This window comes from Musa acuminata, chromosome BXJ1-6 (genome assembly GCF_036884655.1).
Source record: "Musa acuminata AAA Group cultivar baxijiao chromosome BXJ1-6, Cavendish_Baxijiao_AAA, whole genome shotgun sequence".
Taxonomy (NCBI): domain Eukaryota; kingdom Viridiplantae; phylum Streptophyta; class Magnoliopsida; order Zingiberales; family Musaceae; genus Musa; species Musa acuminata.
Window position 1 is genome coordinate 43,165,191 of NC_088332.1, and position 21,858 is coordinate 43,187,048.

General features: G+C 38.0%; 3 protein-coding genes across 9 annotated transcripts; 2 read left to right on the forward strand and 1 right to left on the reverse strand.

Annotated features, from left to right (window-relative positions):
- Window positions 1-4,594: 4,594 nt before the first annotated feature.
- On the forward strand, window positions 4,595-9,622 carry LOC103989602 (heat stress transcription factor A-4b). 5 transcript variants are annotated; one of them, XR_001978639.2, is made up of 6 exons: window positions 4,687-5,111; window positions 5,571-5,926; window positions 6,009-6,521; window positions 7,081-8,197; window positions 8,796-8,962; window positions 9,178-9,622. XR_001978639.2 is itself a non-coding variant. In XM_065189106.1 (4 exons), exons 3-4 carry the CDS (start codon window positions 6,306-6,308, stop codon window positions 8,188-8,190), a joined length of 1,326 nt encoding a protein of 441 aa, XP_065045178.1. In that variant the 5' UTR covers window positions 4,595-5,111; window positions 5,551-5,926; window positions 6,009-6,305; the 3' UTR covers window positions 8,191-8,317. The 5 variants fall into 5 exon arrangements, 3 of the variants coding, with proteins under 3 accessions (XP_065045178.1, XP_065045177.1, XP_018683306.2); XR_001978640.2 differs by having other exon boundaries at window positions 8,813-8,962; XM_065189106.1 differs by lacking the exons at window positions 8,796-8,962; window positions 9,178-9,622 and having other exon boundaries at window positions 4,595-5,111; window positions 5,551-5,926; window positions 7,081-8,317.
- A 1,486-nt stretch (window positions 9,623-11,108) lies between these two features.
- Window positions 11,109-15,804, forward strand: LOC135677149 (gamma-glutamyl hydrolase 2-like). Of its 3 annotated transcripts, none has more exons than XM_065189107.1 (10): window positions 11,111-11,582; window positions 11,676-11,762; window positions 11,941-12,030; window positions 12,314-12,408; window positions 13,660-13,720; window positions 14,100-14,189; window positions 14,298-14,360; window positions 14,809-14,897; window positions 15,440-15,532; window positions 15,616-15,804. In XM_065189107.1, exons 1-10 carry the CDS (start codon window positions 11,154-11,156, stop codon window positions 15,647-15,649), a joined length of 1,131 nt encoding a protein of 376 aa, XP_065045179.1. In that variant the 5' UTR covers window positions 11,111-11,153; the 3' UTR covers window positions 15,650-15,804. The 3 variants fall into 3 exon arrangements, with proteins under 3 accessions (XP_065045181.1, XP_065045179.1, XP_065045180.1); XM_065189108.1 differs by having other exon boundaries at window positions 11,114-11,519; XM_065189109.1 differs by lacking the exons at window positions 14,809-14,897; window positions 15,440-15,532; window positions 15,616-15,804 and having other exon boundaries at window positions 11,109-11,582; window positions 14,100-14,184.
- A 91-nt stretch (window positions 15,805-15,895) lies between these two features.
- On the reverse strand, window positions 15,896-16,867 carry LOC135677564 (transcription repressor OFP1-like). Its single transcript, XM_065189926.1, has one exon. It carries the CDS (start codon window positions 16,865-16,867, stop codon window positions 15,896-15,898), a length of 972 nt encoding a protein of 323 aa, XP_065045998.1.
- Window positions 16,868-21,858: the final 4,991 nt, after the last annotated feature.

Consider the following 21,858-nt stretch of genomic DNA (forward strand, 5'->3'; position numbering starts at 1 on the left):
ATAGGACTATGTGATCTCATGTTGAGGTTGGCAACTCACGAATCATGGAGATGAGTCCTTGTCCTAATGTTCTTTATTTCCCTGCAGAAAGGACAACAATTAGATGAGGGTCTTTGGAAATTTGCATCACTAATACACCAAGAAAGCTGGTAAGGGACCCAATGTACCTCTCTGTCATCGCAGAGAACTTGCAGCCTGTCCATGAATTTGAGGAAGAAGCTCCAATATTGTCTTTGTTCATTGGATTCATGCATGATTTGTCTCAATGTATTATTATTCCAAACATAGCAAAGTGAATTGTTTCCTGGTGACAAAATAAGCATATTCATAATCTAATGGATGCTAACTTATGAAATCATTCATCTGGAAACATTAAAAGAAAAAAAATCATCCAAAAAGCCAAGTTCAATGATCCGATGGTTGTCGGCTGCATTATCATTTCAATCATAATGATTCATTTAGAAACAAAAAAAATGGTGAATGAAGTTTTTTTTTTTTAATCTATTCTACAAAATTAACATGTCAAGTGTATTTATTCGATGGAGATTGATCGAAATATGAATGCAGATGAATCGCAGAAATATTCCGAAATCGGTTTCGACTGAATTTAGAATTGCAGAAACTCATTTTTGATTTCCTCCTCATCTATTTAACTTTTGAGAATAGGTTGCCATAAATCAAGCTTCTCACTTGTGCAAATTCTATACTAAATGTGTATCTCATTAAGGTACCATAATTTCTATGTCCGGGAGATCTTCCACACTCATGCAACCTTAAGTCAAAACTGGCACCTATGACAATTTTTCCTGGAATCTCAGTTTCATTGTTTGGTCAATTCAATGTCTTTTTCATGTTAAAGAAAATGGAATGCAAATTTTAGTCACTCAGTTCTACTACTTTAGTTGTGTATTTAGAAGAAGATCCATAATTTTCTCAGTACAAAAAAACACAGAGTCTGAGTTGATTGAATTCAGTAATGAATAGATTAAGCTTTTTGTTTTCTTTAATGTAATAGTTAAATGGCTAGACTCTACAAAAAGAAAGAGGAGACTTAAAAGTCAAAGGACCTAATGTCTACATTGTTGAAACTTGGTGAGGTGCAGGTCTTGTGTGAGAGAAGAGAAAAGGACATGAGCTTGGTCTAATGATTACTGCTTGGTGTAGGCTATTATAAGTTGAAAACATTAACACTGCACAATCAACAAGTTTGGTGAGACTGCAAATGCTCCAATGTAGATGTTGTTTGGTTAGATGATACCAACTTGCTGAATTATTTGCTCACAGTTTCAAACTGGCAAATATTTTTTGAATATGTTTCTTCAAATGGCATGAACATCTATCTATCTTAAAGAGTCTATGACCAGTTTACTCTGTTCAGTTCCATCAGATACACATCAACTGGTGCTTCTCCTTTACCAACCAACTACTTTGTATCTAACTTCATGGATTCCTCCAGCTAGGATATGTTAAAGATCCATGGATACAGATCAACCACCTACTCTTCTACTGGGTTTCAAGTCAAACAAATGTTTATGTTCCAGAGATCATTAGAAAGTTGTAGCTTCCATGTCACAATAATCATTGGATTCTACCAATCATAGGTTGAAGTCAATTGTTTCCAGTTCTGAGGATGAGATGAATCCTACAGGAAGTCATTTCTGAAATAGCTTTTAGATCTGAAAACCTGAGTTACATATGATGATAGAGGAGATCAATCCTCCACAGGGATCCAAAACCACATCATCTTTTCAAAGGCACCTATGCAACTTGGTTGGCACATGGAAATGTTACCAGTCAAAGGGAAGAACACTGGCATCAAAAGTTCAGAAAAGGTACCTAACTAAAAGGTCCCTTTCATTAGATAATGTCATGTGTCACCAATGACACCACACAAAGGGAAAAGGGACTGACTTGCTTGATCATCTTTCTCACATTTATTACAGTTTATGACTGAAATGAATGTATGCCTGTGATTCAGAAACATAGTCAAGCTTATCCATGAAGTCAGAAACCACCTTGAGTTTGAATCTGACAAGCAACTTCATCCCTCTTGTGGAACAATAATTAATCAGAATAAGCAATTAGTGCTGATGCTAAGGCAGCTTTCCAAATGTGAGACAGTAGTTTTCTAGATCTACTGGTGATTTCCATAGATGCTACACTGCTAGAAATCTAATATAAGAATGCCAGACAACCTATCACCTAATGGGCATAGGTCATACATTTATCATTTCCCTGTTGTCCATGCCTTGCTTGGAAGATTAGCAATGAAATCTTTTCAACCTTTTGACTGGGAAAAAGCTGAATCAAACTTGAATGTCTATATGAAATCATGCAAAGAGACCTTTTTCTGGAGTTGTGGTGTGCCTAAATACATATATCAGTCCATGCTTGCACATATCCTTCAGAAAAAGGGATTCAATTTCATGATGATACCTAACTTGAAGATATATTTGGGTGAGATTGCTCTGTTTTACCATCATGAAAGTTCATTTTGGATCCAAACCAAACTCAGCAGTTGATTCCATATATCATTTTAGACCCCAAGAAACAATTTCCTTTCAAGAATGACTTAATAATATTATCATTAACAGTGTCAATTTGTAGTGCTCTCCATGTTACAATCACAGTACTGTTTCTTAAACCCTTTGTTTATGACTTTAAAGAGATTCTTAAATCTTCACAGAAAGTGAGGTCTGAGAAGAAAACACCCCATGCAAAATGCCAAATGCAACAACTTGAGAGCTTATGTTGCTAAACAGATTTGATATTCTAAATCAACACATCAGAGGGAGTACCTTTAATGAAGGCCACTCTGACACAAGACTAATCCAAACAGATCTGTCTCTGTTAATCTAATCCTGTAATCTCAGATGACCATTAGTTTAGTCCATGACAGAGACAGTCACTGTGACCGAGTGTTCTCTGTTTGTCACAAGCTAACACACACTTACCAAGCAGCATCCTCCCTGACTGCATCTTATTCTTCCCCATCATCTCCTTCATATCAACTGGGGATTGTTTGACCATTGTTTGTCCCATGAAAGGCTCTGATTGGGTTGTCAAAGGAATCTTTGAGGTATAACAATTGAGCAAATCGTTCCTACCAGCTTGTAATATGAGTTCATCATGCTGAAACTAGTTGCCAAAAGCTGGATCTGTCCTCACCATGCAACTATTAACCACATCCAAATGAAAAGAATGAAAAAGGAATCAAGTAAATGAAAACTATTAACACCTTCATTTAGCAAAGGAAACAAATGTATATCCATTGTATAGCCAACCACATTGACAATCGAATTTTGATTTGAAATCTTCTGAATTCTATAGATCCATATATGGATTCAGTACTATCTATGTTCAAATATCTGATATACCTCAAAGTGTTGAATTTACTTAAATCCATCTAAGAAAAATTGTTATTTTGCAGTTCTTTTCGTGCTGAGGAGGCTTTGGCAAATTCAAGAGTTTTTCTCGAACTGCAGTAATAGAAATCCATTACTGTTTCCATTTCTCTGTTTTGTGTAGCACAGAGAAGAACAGTGTCTTGGCTTTGCTTGCATTGTGTGCAACGAAAGGCTTCATAAGCTTTCTCCTGTAACTCTTTGCAAGGGAAGAATACTGTGGAGGTTTCTGTCACCAATTTGCTTCTGCAGCAGAAAGGTGTTGTCTTGAAGTATTAGCTGCAGCAGTTAAATGGGCTGAGAAACCATTATGAGGATCAAAACTGGTTTCCCAATCATTCATCTTCTTATGCACTTCCGAGACTTTTGGATGATGAACTCATGTTCCAGACTTGGAACTTCCACGTTGGATACGAACTCATGTTCATGTTGCTGGTTGTTCCGCTGCAGATCAAGTTGTGTTAAGTGCATGAAGTGGCAGCAGTAAGTGTGCCGGTGAGTCGCTATTGGAGTCGTTGGACGCCAAGGAAGACGAGTCTCCATCTCTCCCCGTCCATGCAGCGATGACATACACGTCTCCACCTAACGTTATCTCTTCCGCTCTGCGCCGTCTCTCACCGTTGGTATGTGGGCATGAACAAGCAGCGAAGGAGTTGGGAGAGTAACTGCGGGACGCGTCGCCTTCCCTTGCCGCATCTCTTAATCGGTCGATCATGGCAGAGAAGGTGAGACAGGAATTCTACTGCCTTCCTTCCGTGAACAACTAATCCCCACGAAGTGCACTCGAAGCACGCAATCTCCATGGTTTCATTTGGATGGACAAGAATCTCCCGTTCCAGGTCGTCGAAGCAATTTGCATCACCATGACGAGCCTGCTGACGACAAACAGCCTTATTATATCGGGTCATGGAGTTGGACGCGTAGCAACGAAAGCAATGTTAGTCTTAGATAGAGAGAGTAAGAGAGAGAGAGATCGTCGTCGTCACTACGAAGCTTCTACGCATTGTGTCGTATGATGACTCTGATCTGCGTGATTGGAGGAGGTTTCTGCGGCCACCATGACCTAAGCTTCCTTCGCTTTGCTCAAGTCGAAGACAAGGTCTTCCTCCTCGAAGCATTTGGGGACCCACCTTATCACCCAGTGATCCATTTGTAAGGCGACAGCCGGAGATTTCAAGAGAATTCCTTTTGATTCATATGTTGGCTTTTCTCTGATGTATATTTTGTTTGTGTGGGTGTGATATTTTCATGCATAATCTGACCCGCGTAGACTATTCTTTTGATTGGAACCATTACAATCACCAACAAACGAACAAGCAATTGGATTCTTAGACTCGAAGATGAGTTTGGCTGTGACATCTTACATCGATCAGCTACTTACATTTCCAATTAGCGTGCGGCAGCATCACGTTTCTTCCACCGCTTTCTCATCTCTGTCATCATTCATCGATCAGCTTGAGCTGCCTGCAGTACTATCTCAGCTCTCCTCGACCTAATCGCGTTGCCTTTGTCAAAGAAGCGAGGAGGCGGAGGAGGAGGAGGAGGAGGAAAGGAAGACTTCCGCCATGGTGCTTCCTTTTCTGGTGCATTCCACCGCATCAACAACCCACCCACACAAAGGCAGGCGCACCTCGCTGCACTTGGAGAGATCAACGGGGTGGTGGTTGTGATGATCTCTCGAGTTTCTCTTCTACCACCGTTGGGAAGGTGAGAAGCTTAGAAAATGCTTTCCCACCCACCACCGTTTCCGTCAGAGACATACCATCGAACAGTTCGCTGGTGCCATTGACGAGTTGGTGTCGGGACTGGACTGGTTGATCGATCGCCTTGAATTGGCAGATTAATCGGTCGACAGAAGTTCTTAATGGTTCAAAGTTCAAAATTCTTTGGCATTTGGCATTATGAAACGATTTACTGATCATCGTTTATCGTATGAAAAATATTACAAAATAATATGAATTATATATTCATCTCTCTTTTTTTTTTTTTTGATCCACTTTGGATTAATATATATATATATATATATATTCAAATGTATTATAGTCATATTTAAAAATACATATTTTGAAGTTTATCGTATGAAAAATAATAAAAAATATAAATCAAATTATATCTACTTTGTTGACTTCAGTTTTCTAAATGACAGGAACTAAAATTTGTTTGCAGAGCTCACCGCAGCTATTCATTATCAACAATTGGACAGAGGAAAAGCTCATTTCACATATCATTGTACTGTGAAGAGAGAGAGCGAGAGAGAGAGAGAGAGAGAGAGAGAGAGAGGTGCAAAGTTATTATAGAAAAAGATTGAGAGAAAAAGGAAAAGAAGGATTCATTTCCAGGGAGGGTTAGACTTGTTCTTATTATTGCTTGCTTCTTCTTCTAGAAAATTCCGACGATTCCGACTCGGACACACCACATCGCCATTGAACCCTTCCAGAATAGCATCGAAGAGTTCGGTTTCTCGCATCAAAAATTGGTTTTGGCCATCCGAAGAAGCACGAGCGAGAGGAAGAGGAGGAAAGGTTGGTTCCTTTTAAGCTCGTAGGTGTTTTCCCTGTTTCTTTCTCGCTTTCTTGCTTCCTTTTAATCTTCCTCGTCGTAAAGGTCGGACCTTTGCGCGGATTACTCGAAGGCGTCGCCTGATTGGCGATCGGTTCTGGTGTAAAGGTTGTTCCATTTGGGTGCTTGATCTTGAAAGTTGAAACCACGCGGTGTCTTTCGGCCTCTCGGTCAGATGGGGACTTCGTGGCTCATTTGAAAATGGAGCGGATCGATCGAGGTTGTGGATGAGGAGGTGGTTTCTTGGTTGATCTTTCGATGGAAGGATGCGATTTGCCCTAATCTTGAAGGGGCAAGGATGCTTTGACTTCCCGATCTGGTGGTGGTGTTTGGCTGATAGGGATGGAAGGCTCTCGGGGGAGCTCGAATTCCCCTCCCCCGTTCCTCACGAAGACATACGAGATGGTGGACGACCCGTCGACGAACTCCATCGTTTCATGGAGCCCCTCAAACACGAGCTTCGTCGTGTGGAATCCGCCGGAGTTTGCTAGGGATTTGCTTCCCAAGTATTTTAAGCACAACAATTTCTCCAGCTTCGTCAGGCAGCTCAACACTTATGTAAGTGGAACAATCCCAATAGAAGACTACTTCTTCTTTTTAACGGACATGAGTAATTTCTTGGATTGGAAACTGTGTCACATATTATGCTTGGTTAATTAGTTCATCTCGATTGACCTACTTTATGTTGCCTGTTGTGTCTGTACGATTTATCTGGTCAGAAGAATGACATAAATCCACTCACTCATATGATGGAATTCTATTCTTGATCAAAATTTTCATACACAATTGTTGAATCTTGAATTATGTTCTTCGAACAGGAAGAGAGATCGTATGAATGATTTGTTCAAGTATTGAATTTTTTTTCTTTTATAGGTCGGAAATGAGTTGATTGCTTGTGGACTATTTTACACTTTTCTGAATGTTTAAGTTTTCGTATGTATTGATTTATTATAGAGTTAATTGTTTCCATTTTGCGAGCCTTAAGTTTGTAGCGGTCATGTCTTTATACGTTCCACCACAAGTACATCATCAAACATGGCTGAGATTATTATGATTTTTTTTTTTGCCGTAGTGTTGTTACGATGTTTTGGAGATTAAAATGATTATGTTCTTACAGGGTTTCAGAAAAACAGACCCTGATCAATGGGAGTTCGCAAATGACGATTTCATACGAGGACAAAGGCACCTCTTACAAAACATTTACAGACGCAAGCCGGTGCATAGCCATTCGCTGCACAACCAAGGCAACACTTCGGAAGCTGAAAGACAGGAGCTTGAAGAGGAAATTGAGAGGCTTAAGCAAAAAAAGGGTACACTTTTGAATGAGTTTCAGAAGCAGACACAGCAGCGGCATGGAATGGAGCACCAAATGCAGTCCTTAGAGGATAGATTGCAGGTTTTGGAAAACCGACAGAGAAGCCTCATGGACTTCTTGGCACAAATCATACAGAAACCCGGGTTCCTTTCTAACATTGTACAATTCTCTGATCTTCGTAGCAAGAAAAGGAGATTGCCAAAGATCGATTTTCTAAGTGAGGATGCTATAATGGAAGATAACCAGATCGCGTCTTTTCAGCCTGTTGCAAGAGAAAAGTCTGACATTCTTCCTATGTATGCACTCGACATGGAGCCATTTGAGAAGATGGAATCATCGTTGAATTCATTGGAAAATTTCTTCAAAAGTGTTAGTCAAGCTTCTGGTGACGATGTCTGCTATGATAGTATCGTGCCATGCCTGCCCTCTAATGTGATTCTTGATGAGATGAATGCATCATCCGGGGAGACTGATGTGAATTTGCAATTGCTGTTTCCTAAACTGCATCCTCCTTCACCTTGCCCGGGAGATATTCATTCATCTCCAGAGGTAGCAGAATCCACTAGTGATGCAGAAACGTCTGTTATTCCTGCAACCGAAATACAAACAGATTCACAAAGCAAGGTTTCTAAGATAGACATGAATTTAGCACCTGCTGCCATAGATATTGATTCGTCAAGAGGTCAAACTACCGGAACTGTGGCACCGACAGGGGCAAATGATGTGTTCTGGGAACAGTTTCTTACGGAGATCCCAGGTTCTTCTGAGACAAAGGAAGTCCAGTCAAAAAGAAGAGATTTAGATGACAAACAAAGTCAAGGAGAGTTGGGAGAGCGAGGAAACACATGGTGCGACGGGAAAAATGTTGATCACCTTGCAGGAAAGATGGAAAATCTCACTTCAGCAGATTAAACTTGATGTTTGTATCTCTTTTCTTTAGTTTTTAATGTGTTACAACCTATATGTGATCTGATAGTGCGACATAACTTACGGTGGTCATGTATGATAAACTTGTTATGTTGTCGGTTCATTCCTTTTATTTTTCGTCCCTGGTTAGAAGTAATTTGTAGTTTTCTTAGTAATAATTCTTTCATCATATGGATGGTGGTATCAAGTCAAAAGTAGCATTCCGTATCGTACCAGACTTTAGGCGATGCCCCCTCATCTTTTGACTCAATCCTATCAATCAACTGAATCCATATATATTCCGTCCTGTGTATGTTTTACATAATTAATGTGTGCCTATGGTCCCCATGTGTAACTTTATTGAATCATTCAACAAAGTTTCATTATAGTCAACTGTGTTAGACTTCGTACATCTGCTATGATTGTAAAGAAATCATTCTATATATACGACAATCACCTTTAACAACCAAAAGCCGTCTCCTTTTAGTTTCTTCAATATGACAACTGCTATATGATGAAATTTAGTTTCAACTGAAATGTATAGTATGCTAACTTTTCATCTTATAAACCGAATATATGTCTTACATGCAGTCCTTTATTTGTGTGTATAGTACTGTCTGTTCTGCAGAGTCCAGGGTGTTCTCAAGAGTGTCTTTGTGCTGGGGAGCCCCAGCGTGTTTGATTTTTCACTCGGCTACAGAACCAGATATAGCAAAGGATGCTCTTGTCTCCTACTGCGAAGTGCCATTGAATTGTTCGTGGTGATTACCTGATATTGGTAAGCCTTCTTGAAAATAAAAAGAAAAAAGAACTGACCTGGTTAAATCTTCCAAACTATTATTTTTTCCAGTGGTTCTACAATTAGTCTTTTTAGATGATACACGATAACAAGAGTTCTCATGCTTATTAATCAAATTCTTGACTTGACTCAGTTTGCAGATAAGGATTTCCCCACATCTCATGCTTATTAATCAAATTCTTGACTTGACTCAGTTTGCAGATAAGGATTTCCCCACATTGCAGGAGTACAGCATCACGAAAGCATAATGCAATCTTCATCGCTTGCCGGCGCCAGAGAGGGAAAGATTGTTCTAGTCACTTGGCCTTGTTTTGCTTATTCCAAATGGGCATTCCGCTTGCTAGTTCTCCCTGTTGCTTCCACTCAAACATTTTATAATGCTTATCAGTCTTGGAATCAGACTTTCCTTTTTTGGGGGATAGATACCAAAGTTAAATAAATGTTAATTAGTTGAGTTGTTATAGTCATCATAATGATGGGAGCCATAGTGATTGCTGCATGATGCAGAGTGTGCATGGTGCAAGACTCTGTTCTATGTGGTGATAATTGATTGTAATTGTGTGTTCCACATTGAGTCATACACCTGTGAGCTGGTCATGGTTGAAGAATACCTGTGTTGGAAATGTATTGTATTGTGCAGATCATTTGTTTGCGAGATGATCTTTGGTCTGTCTCGAATTACTATAATGTGTCCATTAATTTCAGTTATTTTATTTTATGAAAGATAAATGAAGATAAGATTCGATCATAAGACTTGGCTAAAGATTAACCTTAATTAAATCAAAGGGAACCATCCTCACTTATCTTGCTTGGAAGAATATTAAATCCATCCTAAAAAAGAAGAAAACTTTTGCAAAAAAGCAGCTAACTTTGAATGGAATCATTTACTAATCAATTAAGCGGAGCTCTAATCGGCATAATAATAAGTTGGTGGGGATGTGAATAGGGAGGATGGCAACAAAAGTAGACCACAAGATCACCATCAATCATGTCCCCTAATTGGCTCATTGCCACACCATTTATTTATAAGCAAAAACCACAAAAATGGCAATCAAAATAAATAGAAAGGGACATTGCATAGGTCATTTAAAGAGAGGTCAGGTGATGGTATTAAGTGTCAGTATGCTAATGGATGAACCACTCATGATCTTATCTACCTACCAAATTGCAAGACCTGTGAAGAATGCATCTCAATTAAGGTGTATCAATACATGTAAAGCATGAAATATCAGCATCACAACCAATTTTTGGGTTTGGATTTATCAATTATTATTATTTATTTATACGTTATATATATATATATATATATATATATATATATATATATATATATATATATATATATATTCGCTGTGAGAAAATGTTATGTTGGTGGGCCACGATCGACACGTCAACATGTTGCATTCGTCGAATAAAGTCGTGGGAATGGGACCCAGAAAGCTTGGCTTCATCTGCACGACACGCACGCATTAGCGGTACGAAGGTAACACTGGTGGGTGGGTGGCTGAGGGCCGGCAAAGTAATCTATTCATGGAAAGTGTGATCCCACGCACACTTCAAACACCAAACAGTCAATCTCCGTGGTATAATTCTGCCACGTTTCAACTTTCGCCCTGATATATAAATATCTTTGAGCAAAGACTTTATTCTTACCCTTACGTGCTTCACCTCCACATGTACTAGAATGGTGATTGGACATATACCATGTAGGGCAGAGTTCGAACCACCAGCAGAACCGGGTCGATTTCTTTTGCGGAGGAAGTGAGTACATGCCATCATTCACGGGCATTAGCTGCGCGGTTGTCGTGGCAACTTTTGAGCCATTGGATAAGGGTCCACGATGACGGAGTACCCCAAAAATATCACCTAAGTTGGAGTGTTCGGTTATCCACGGTGTGCTTGTGCGTAACATGACCGCGGGTAATGGGCACTGGTTTTAGTCTTATGCATCAAAAGAACAAAAGAAAGCTTTGGATTCCGTTTCACGCTGTACCCAAGGACTCTGTATGTGTTGCGAGTGGACTAAGCGTCGTGGATCCCACAACTTGCTTCATCTTGAAGAAAGGTACGTGAGCGAGTAATAGAGAAAAAGGTGATTTTACTCGTTAAAATTTGTTAAATTCGATTTTGTTCCTCGCGACTCCTCTCTCGCCTTAACCCTTCGCCTCAGATGACCTCAGGGCGGTGGAATTCCCTATGCGTCCTTCTTCTCATTCTCATCGCCTCTTTCATCACCTCCATCTCGTCCTACGGAGAAACCATGGGCGGTTCCGTCCTTCTCCGAGGTAGGTGGGGAGAGGAGGCCGAGTTCTTTGATTACGCCGGGGAGGCGTCGAGCTGCCCGTCGACGGACCCCTCCCTCTACTACCTTCCGGTAATCGGGATCGTGACCCACCCCGGGGACGGCGCCTCCGGCCGGCTCAGCAATGTCACTAGCGCATCCAACATCCCGGCCTCCTACGTCAAGTTCGTCGAGTCCGCGGGGGCCCGGGTCATCCCTCTCATATATAACGAGCCCGAGGAGACCCTCCTGGACGTAGGACCGTTCCTTCTCTCTTTCCTTCTTCCTAACTCAGTTTCTCAGTCGAAGAAACTTAGGGTTAGCTGGTAGTGAAGGAAACATCGCTAAGATTGTTGAATCTTGATAATCTACGAGTTCAAGTGACCCAATTTACTCCTTTTGTGACTGCAGAAGTTGAGTTTGGTTAATGGCGTATTATTCACCGGCGGATGGGCTAAGAAGGGATTGTACTTTGAGACCATAACGAAACTGTTTCAGGTATTCTTGCTAATCTGAAATATGCTGCTATCTTGATGGCGCTTGGCTCAAATATATTCAAAACAGATGAAAATTCGAGATTTCCCTGATGCACAATCGTCATACCCGTTTTATGCCCTTTTGGATAAAGGATGATATTGTTCTTTGGGTAACAATACTTTTCACTTGGCTGTGACAGGTAACTTTGGAGAGAAATGACGCAGGGGACCATTTTCCCCTGTTTGCAATTTGTTTAGGGTTTGAGCTTGTAAGCATGATTATAAGCAACGTAAGTCCCTCTTCTTTTTTTGTTTCGCCATAAATATTACAAACGTATCTATTTCGAATGTTTTATGTTAATTCAAACTGTTTGCTTAATTTTAAGTGATAACCTTCATCGTATTAAGAATCAGCCCTTTGAAATTGCGATGCATATAAACCTGTAGGTAGAGATTTTAATATTGCAATGTGTGGATGCTCTTATCGAATACACATGCATTATCTTCCAGTTTAATCTGTTAACCATTTTTCCCTTGTTTTGAACATGCCATTACTTTTTTTGATGATCATAGGACTGCGATATATGTGAGAGATTTAAAGGAGAGAATCAAGCGTCCACTCTTTATTTTCCAGATTATGCAGAAATTAAAGGGTCTGTTTTTGAGAGGTAATTGCAATTGTTTCTTTCTTTTTGCTTTTCCAAGGGGCGGTTTGTTAACTTCCGGCATAATGTCCATCCAATTCATTTGTCAAACTTGTGCAGGAGCTCTTTTGCAATAATTCTTGTTTTATTTGCCCAAGAGAATTATTTATTGTTGATCATCTATAACTGTCATGATAGTATATACCAGTACTAAATGAACCTTGAAATGAGTGATCAAGAATTTCTTCCTTTTCTTCAATTATTTGTGAAAGGAATCTGATGGAATTTATCTATCACAAGAGTTTGCATAAGCTCCTAGTTTTGTTGAAAAGAACTTAAAAAGATGTCTTTAAATAAAAGCTCACTCTTGTTTTTTGTGATCATTCAGTTAGTTGCAAATGACGATTACATTGTAAATAATATTCACATATTATGAATAAAAAGTGTTGCAATTACAGGCTTCCATTATTGAAGTAGACAGAATATTTTACCCTTAGTTTTATGCATAATTGAATTAAAAAACTGCTTTAGAAAATTAGTGGTGGATTCAGAACAACTGTGATATTGGTTTCTTCTGCTACTTCTCTTAGACAATTATTTTGATTTTTTTTCTGACATCGTGTTTTGTCCACTTCTAAGTCTTTCTTCAGTTATCACATTGTGCTTCGGAGTTAACTGAAGCGATTGCAATGAAAATAAATAAAACCTAATGGGAAAAAAGTATACGATAAGATAATTAGGTTTGGGTTCCTGTTATTGGGAACGGAGAGACATTTAAACATTGAAATCTTTAGGCTACTATATATTGGAGATAAAAAGGATGACAAAAGGTAATAAGAAAGTTGTCTTTACATGTTCAAATAAAGGCATCAGTTAGTTTCTTTGAAAACAGAAGAGGCCATGATTATGTTAGGATCCAATCAACCGAGGAAAACATTTATCAGTCTACGGATACAGGTATTTATTTGTATGACGGTCTCACTGTGAGGAAGGAGGATGACTGAAAGGACCCCTCTCATTTGTGCTAGCAAGATTTTATGTCTACAATCATATTCCTCAGCTGCATGATCTATTAATTATCTATCAGTGTTCAGCAACTAGTTAGTGGATGCAGAAAACATACTGAGATAATCATGACAGCCTGGACAAAATCTATTGTAAAATAATGCATGTGGGCTCAGTTATCTGCATTATCTAGTTTATAGCTTTAATAAAATAGTAATTCCTATATAGAATTATATGCATGATCATGATTGCCAAACTTTGGTTCTGCAGATTCCCACTTGAATTATTATGGAAGTTAAGCACAGAATGTCTTGCCATGCAAAATCATAAAGTAAGATTGGCTAAACTTGTATGTGAAATCCTTATAGCCATTTTCCGACAAGCTTCATATCCTTCTACATTCATATGCAATAAAGATCTTTTTTTTTTTATTTCTCGACCTTATTCTTTTCTTGTTCAAGGATCTTTACTTCCAAGATTTTTTTTTCATATTTTGAATAAAAAATTTCTAAATATTACCTTCTTGAAATGTTCTGACGCATGCAATTCAGCCGGTCACACTTTTTGTGTCAAATGAATTTATCCTTCTTGATAATCTTACTGGCCTTATAATTTTAAAATTGCTGTTAGCTGTTATGTGGACTGCTTGATGTTCTGGTATTGCAGCCTAACATTGCCTCTTTCTGTTGAATTGTTGCTGTAACTGGAAGTATGGTTTATCACCTAAGAGGTTGAAAGATAATGTTGCGCTTTCAAGCTTTTTCAGGATTTTGACAACATCGAAGGATGAAAATGGTAAGGTATAAGGATAACATATTCGGCATATTCTTGTTTGGGAAGGATAATGGATTTGGCATATTCTATTCTTAGTTTGATACAAAGTTTAACTTTATTTTTATCTAGTTCAGGATTATGTTTCAACCGCACAAGCATATAACTATCCTGTGACTGGCTTCCAGTGGCATCCAGAGGTAATTTTGATCACCATGTTAATTTTCCTCTTATTAGGAGCAGTTCCTATCTTAATTTTTAACTGCTTATTTGATATGTTTGAGACCCTTGGTTCACTTGCTGGTTAACATATTGTTCTGATAGACAATCTACAGAGGTTTGGCCAGAAATGACAAACACATTTTTAAATCTTGATTTTGTTTTTTCTCCCTCAGAGTTCTTATAGAGTTATGAGTATATTACTGCTGACTTTTGCCTAATGGAACTCTGATTGATGCCCTAGCCTTCATCATCAGCGGTGGTATAGTCCTTGAAAATTCTAATTGCTAGTTATACAACAATCTTTTACACACTTAATCTTGACCTGTGCTAGTATAATAATTTCAATCTTTTTTTCACCTTTGTGGACAAGTATAGAGCTGCGTCCTCAAATTAGCTAACGTCAAAGTTTTCTTTTGGATACTGCAGAAAAATGCTTTTGAATGGGGATTATCAATGATACCACATAGTGAGGATGCAGTGCGAGTAACTCAACATGTCGCGAATTACTTAATCAGGTTGGAAGTGAACCTTTGCGGCTTTTCCAATCCTGGTTTTTCTTGTTTCATTGCGTTGCTCCGGCTGTTTGATACTTCACCTTTCGTTATTCATGGTACTCTGGCACTATGTTCTTCCAGTTAAAAGCAAATACTGGCAATGCATGCATACTTATGTGAAGTCTAAACCATAGCCTGAGATATTTTATTTTACTAATAAATTGAGTCATCCATCTCCAATATTAACCTTTTATGTTTATAATTGAGATTTTTATCGTTTATGGAAATTGATTAAGATATATGTTAATGTGTTTAGGAGATTTCTGATTGTCAGAAGAGATAAAATGATTAACAATATAAAGAAAGATACAAGAATACATGAAAAGATTTTAATAGAAATTATAAATAAAAATTTAAATATTTTAAATTTAACATATGATTTTTTAACGATAAAATATTAATATAATCAAACTCAAATAATAGAGACTTATGATTTTTATTATTGTCTAATTCTTATCATCTACTGGAAGCATTAACAGACATGATGCTTTTTTCTTTTGCAGTGAGGCACGAAAATCCTCAAACAGACCTCCCACTGAGAAAGTTCTGGACAATCTCATATACAATTATAGCCCCACTTACTGCGGGAAGGCTGGGTAGGATGACATCTCGTTTACTAATTGTTCTTTCTTTCTTTTCCTTTCATTTTTTGCAGGCTAACAAGCGTGTCATGTATCAGGAGAGGATACGATGAAGTCTACATCTTCTCTTAATCCTGGAATCCATCGCTATATAACAAGTCATCCTTGATAGATGCTTGCTTCATTGTTGTGTACACAAGGCTTATGCCCGATAACTTGGATGCGACATTTACAGAAATGCCCCTTTTCACAGGGTGGAATGTAAATAAAATAAACATTAATGGCAATGCCGTCATAGGATATCATAGAACATGGAAAATGGAAACGTGTCTTTATTGATGTCTAGATGTCATCAGAATGCAGAGGCGATCAAGATGATCAACATTGGTCACTGGATCCATCAATGCCGTCAATTGGACTCTGGCTCAACTCGAACCAGACCTGGCGGAACACTTTGACGATGACGTCGTGGTGCTCGTCGGAGTTGAGCGAGAGGTAGCAGGCGAGCAGGCTCTCCATCTCTTCCGGCCGTCCGATCCCTTTCTGCCGTATCATCTCCACCATCGACTCCCTGAAGTCCCTCTGCGGGTCGCGCGAGCACTTCACGACCGCGAACCTCTCCAAGCCCTTCCTCTTCCCCTCCGCCCTCCTCGCAGCCGCCTTTATCCTCTCCACCTCCGCCTTTGCCGCTGCCGCGCGCGGCGAGCGTACCCTAACCTTGGCTCTATGCTGGATCTTCCCGCCGAACGATCGCCGTGGGAGCCCATCCCTGCCATCGGTGTCGACCCGCTGATCCGAAGTATATACCACCGTGGTCCTCGTGCTCCGCCGCGGCCGCGGGAGGCGCCGGCCGAGGCCGAGATCGCACCCCGACGCGTCGCTCCCGGAGTCCGACTCGACCCACCGCCTCGTGGACCGCCGGGAGAACGGGATGATGTGGCCAAGGGTGATCTCGAGATCGCCCACCGAGTGGTGCCGGGCGGACCGCTGGCGCGCCGCCGCGGGAGTGATCCTCGGTCGGGAGCCACCGCCATCCTCCCCAACGGAGAGGCGGCCGGGGGCGGCGGAGCAGTAGGCGAGGGGATCGAGCTGGGGATCAGGCGGGGAAGGAGAAGGCGGAGGGGTGAAGACGGCGCCAGGTGGCACGACAACGGGTGCGGTTCTTCTCTTGGGCTTGAGTTTAGCGAGCCAAGAGAAAGGAAGAACGCTGGAGAAAGAAAAGCTCGAGGAAGTCGAGGTCAGCTTCTTCTTCTTCTTCTTCTTCTTAGTCTTCTTCGTCTTATTCTCCTCCTGCTTTCGTCGTTCTTGTTCTTGCTGCTGTTGATGATGTTGATTTCTTCTCCATCCCATCTTCCCTATCGTTAAGCCGGTCTTTCCTGCCACCAGTATGGGTTCCCAACGAATCAGAAACAAGCAGCAGTTGGCGAGGAGTGAAGGTGGCGGTTACGGGGGAACGAACGTGGGAGTCTTATGGACTCCTCCACCGCTATAGGTTGGTAGTGGTCAAGTTTAAGGTTGGTAGGGAGGGGTTGGTTTTGAAAGAAAGTGGCGGACTGAGAGTGGCAGGGAGTGACTGCGCCTGCAATTCGGTAGTGGCGGCTTTACCCGACACTTCGCCTTCTTTGCCGGTCGCATGGACAGCTCGTACAATTAGCGAGTATCGAAGAGAAATAAAGCGCAGTGCAGCAAAAGTAGACCCTCGTTTTCCTTTGCTTTTGTCGCTTTTGCCACCTCCATTTTTTTGAATCCCATTCCCCGCCATCATTGTTTCTATCACTCCCATCACCAGCAGTCACGCGCGTCCACGTGGAGAATTCTTCTGACCCACGGATATTGATGGCTGATTGGACCCAATGGAAACTTTTTCTTTTTCTTCATGATTTTTCTTTTTTGGCCTTTTCGAGTATACCGATTTTTCATGGTCGTTCTTTTAAATTGCCCACAATATTAAAGCCTTTGGAAGTATATATATATGTATATATATATATATATATATATATATATATATATATACATATTGTGAGCAAAGCCCACATGGTTTCACAGTTGGATCCATCTCATTCATGTCATATTTTATTTAGTGGTTTGGTCAGTAGAAATGTACTATAAAGTTTTTGTTGGTATTCATAGTGGTTGCTAGGATTAGTGAATAATCAATATAATATGTTCTTTCTCATAGTAAAAAATAAATATCCTCCAACAAATTTAAAATATATTTCACAATAAATAAGAAAAAAATGAGGGTATTCGATTCCAGTTCTGGCCGGTCTAGACCGGGTTTGATATCTACATCAGCAGTATCTTGATCGAGGTACCGGTCGATGTCGTCGCTGGAAAGCCACTGTTGAGCTCTGCGGCTCGGCCAATGGAAAGCGTGCGTTCCCTGTGATTGCAGGGAAACGTGAGGCCTCGATGTTGTGACGGCAAAGACACGAGGATTCCTTCGGTAAACGACACGCAAAGAGGACACACAGAACAGATCGCCCCTCGGCTGTTTGCATTCCCCAGTCGATTGAAGTCCCTCTCAGGTTGCTGTTGTAATGTTGTGAATGGCGCGCGCTTCTGCTGCAGCCTCTACTCGCTCTCACCACCTTCCAAAGTCCGATCACAATTGTTTATTCTCATGCTCGGATTTTAACGCCACAAATAACAATGGTAGCAGTAAAGTTAACTATTGTTATTGAGCTGCAAAGATGATAATAGCATGAACTACTAATTTAATGATAGCAGCATACAGCGGAGGTACCTCAATGATTACATCTAATGAATTCTTCATCAGTGGAGCATATCTTTGTGCAGTGATTCAGCAGGAGGATGAGGAAGAAGATAAAAGGGGAAGCCCGCATGGTTAAAGGAAAGCCATGGGAACTTGTGAAACAAAAGGAAAGCCACGTCTCCACCACGTGGGATGCAAAACTCGTCTCTGGTTTGAATGCACTTCAAACTGGGATGATAGGTACTTTGCTCCCACTTGGGGACTTTTGACAAACATGGAGAAAAAGTTTTCGGCGAGCGTTTGTTGTATAAAGGAAACAATTGAAGGATAATTTATATTTATGATCAAATTAAGGAGTGTACCATTATTTGATATATTTTACATCGTACATAATAATATTATTAATTGTGAAAAAGAGAAATAGAGAGGAAACACATAAATTTGTTTCGTCTCTTTAAATATGTTTACAAAAGATAAAATAACTTAAATGGCTAATCCATCGAACTTAAATTTATTATATTATATGACTCATTTTCATTAAGTAATATAATTATAAATTTGATTGGATTATGATTATAGTCACTAGTGAAAGTCCGATTATGACATGATTCAAGATGATCTTGATGGGAGAAAATTTTTTAATTACTTATCATTATGATTATAGTCATTACTCTCACCTATAATAAATAGATAGGACCTCTTACGGATATGAAACAATATGATTCGTGATGTGATGTGATTTTATTGAGAGATTATATATCTTTTCTTACCTCCTCTTAGTCTCTAATCTATCGCTTATACAGGCCCTATGAGAAGCAAGAAGAGAAAAGAAAGATAATCTAGTTCTCAATATCACTTTAGCTTTTAGATCCAACGATAATGTACCTATATAGATCATATAAAGGCTTTTTGAATAATATTAAAATATACGCATTATATATTTGATCTATTGTTATTTGATTTCAGTTTTTTACATTGAAGTTTTTCATATAATAATAGCTTGATTACGGTTTTTATGTTTACATCGGGTGCCAGGACTATGTGTTTGAAATTAAATACTTTATATCATAAAAGTGTTTCATATCTATTTTATACTTATATCTATTTATTAACATTATTCACTTGTGAAAATGTATTATTCGATTTTGATCTGCTTTCTTATATCATCTATCATATCACATATTTGCAGATAATGCGAGATTCGTCATGTTTGATCGATAGACTACCATCAATAATATTGTTGAGGGCAAGGGCCTTCGATGATCACTGGTGTAGTCTTGGGTAGCGATTGCATACAGGTGTTGCTATATGTAGTGAAAGCATCGTAGGTGCAATTGCTAATGGCGATTGCATGCATGGCTGCTTGTGCACAACATTCTTGCTATAATCGACTTACGTTGGTCGCAAACGACTATAGCAATATAGTTACATGCAATGGTTGTAGTGCTATCTTTTAACTAGCGACTGTAGCAACATTGCTATATCGTTTGCTAGACGTCGAAGGCCATAGTACCCAATGGCTACACAACGGACTCATGAGCATAGTTACTCGCTACAGTGATCATAGTGGTCACCAATCGGTGCATAGTTGCACGTGGGTGCGATAGAATGACATGGTGGGATGACGTGACGACGACGATGTCATCGGCTAACCATGTGAGAACAGTCACACCATCATACGCTACACGTAAGCCACAAATGACTAGTACATCGTCGATGAGATCCACATGCATGAGTGACGTAGAATGCAGCGGTGGCAGTAGTTACGAGAGAGGTTCAAGAGTTTTTTTAACTAAAAGGATATTTTTACCCCTCAAAAATTAGATAATTCTAATATATATATATATATATATATATATATTAATTTTTTTTAATTATGCCATTGAGAAATAAAATATTTTCATTATATATCCCATGTAAAATTATAGTTTTACCCTTTAATAATTAAAAATATTTTACTCGTGTTCTTAATTATAAAATTGACTATTTGATTACATTTAGATTTGATTAATCAAATTTGGATCAAATCCAAAAAAATAAAATTTAATTATTTTTTATTTTGATCAACTTTAATTTTTGACTAATTTAATTAGGTTGATGTTTAGCTTAATTCTGAATCTACCTAATAAAATAGAGTTGATTGGTCTAAGGGTTTCATTTGAAATTAAAAAAATATAAATTATAATTTTTTTTATAATTTTCTCATGTGATGTATTGATAAAATTTTACATATGATAATTAAAAATTTAATTATTGTTCATAGATATTTGTTTGGTTATTCACATCCATATATTTGAAATTATGAAATAATATTTATTTTTTTATATAAAGGTATGATCTATGTTTCATCATAATTATAGTTATTATTTGGGTTTTCATTTATGCTAATTAATATTCAATAATTATTCTAGCTATTATTTTATTATTATTGAACTATTTCAATAAATATTAGATTGAAAAAAATGATGAATATTATTTATAACTAATATCCCAAAGTCTTATGGATTGTGAATTACAATAAATATTTTTTCATTTACATGATATTTTAAATTATATTTTAAATTTTTGACTAATATGAGTGATAAATTTTATTATTGTTATTAACCTAATTCTGATTCTTTTACTAAATTCATAGAATAATATGATATTTATACTCATTATAGTTTACTAAATATGCCACAACATAATAAGATAATGGAAAGGTAAAATTATACTCTTATGGATATGGTTAGGAGCATGATGAGTTTTTTTTTTACTCAAATCAATTTGAGGAGAAGTTCTAAGGATGATTATATATCTTAAACAAGGTTCTTAATAAGTCAATTTCATTAATTTCTTTTAAGTTATTGATTAATAGGAAATTCAACTTAAGACGTTTATATATTTACGATTGTTCTAAAAAGAAAAGAGTCTTCGATTTATATAAAAAGAAATTAGATTCAAGGATTATTTTTGGGTATTTTATTATTTATCCAAAAAAATTCATAAGGGTACATATTTTATTGTCATAATCATATTTTATAAGGGTATATATTTTAAAGAAAAAATATAAAAATAATTAATATCAATTAAGAAATTGAGTTTGATTGTATTGATAGTTGATTCATTAACTTAGGATTCATCGTCTAAAGTGTTTAAAAAAATATATATTTATGATTGAGTCCGTGAGCGATCCAATACAATGATCCTGAGTAGACCTTATAATTGATATTATTATTTATATAATTAAAATTTATATATACATATTATAATTGAATATGATATGTATTATAATCACACATACATACACACACATATATACATTCATACATATATATATATATATATATATATATATATATATATATATATATATATAATTGAATAGAATAATAAGATTATCTTGATGAGATAAATTATATAGGTTATTTTGTATAGCATTAGGAATGACTAACAATATTATATTATACAGAAGAAATTATAACATTTATAATCACATTGATAGTCATATTTAATATAGTATTATAGTCCTTTGATTTTTTTTTTTTCAACAAATCCTTTGTAGTTCTTCAACACTACAAATGCCTGAGACTTTTCCTACAAGAAATATACCTTAAATTTTTTTCCTATAATCATCAATAAAAAT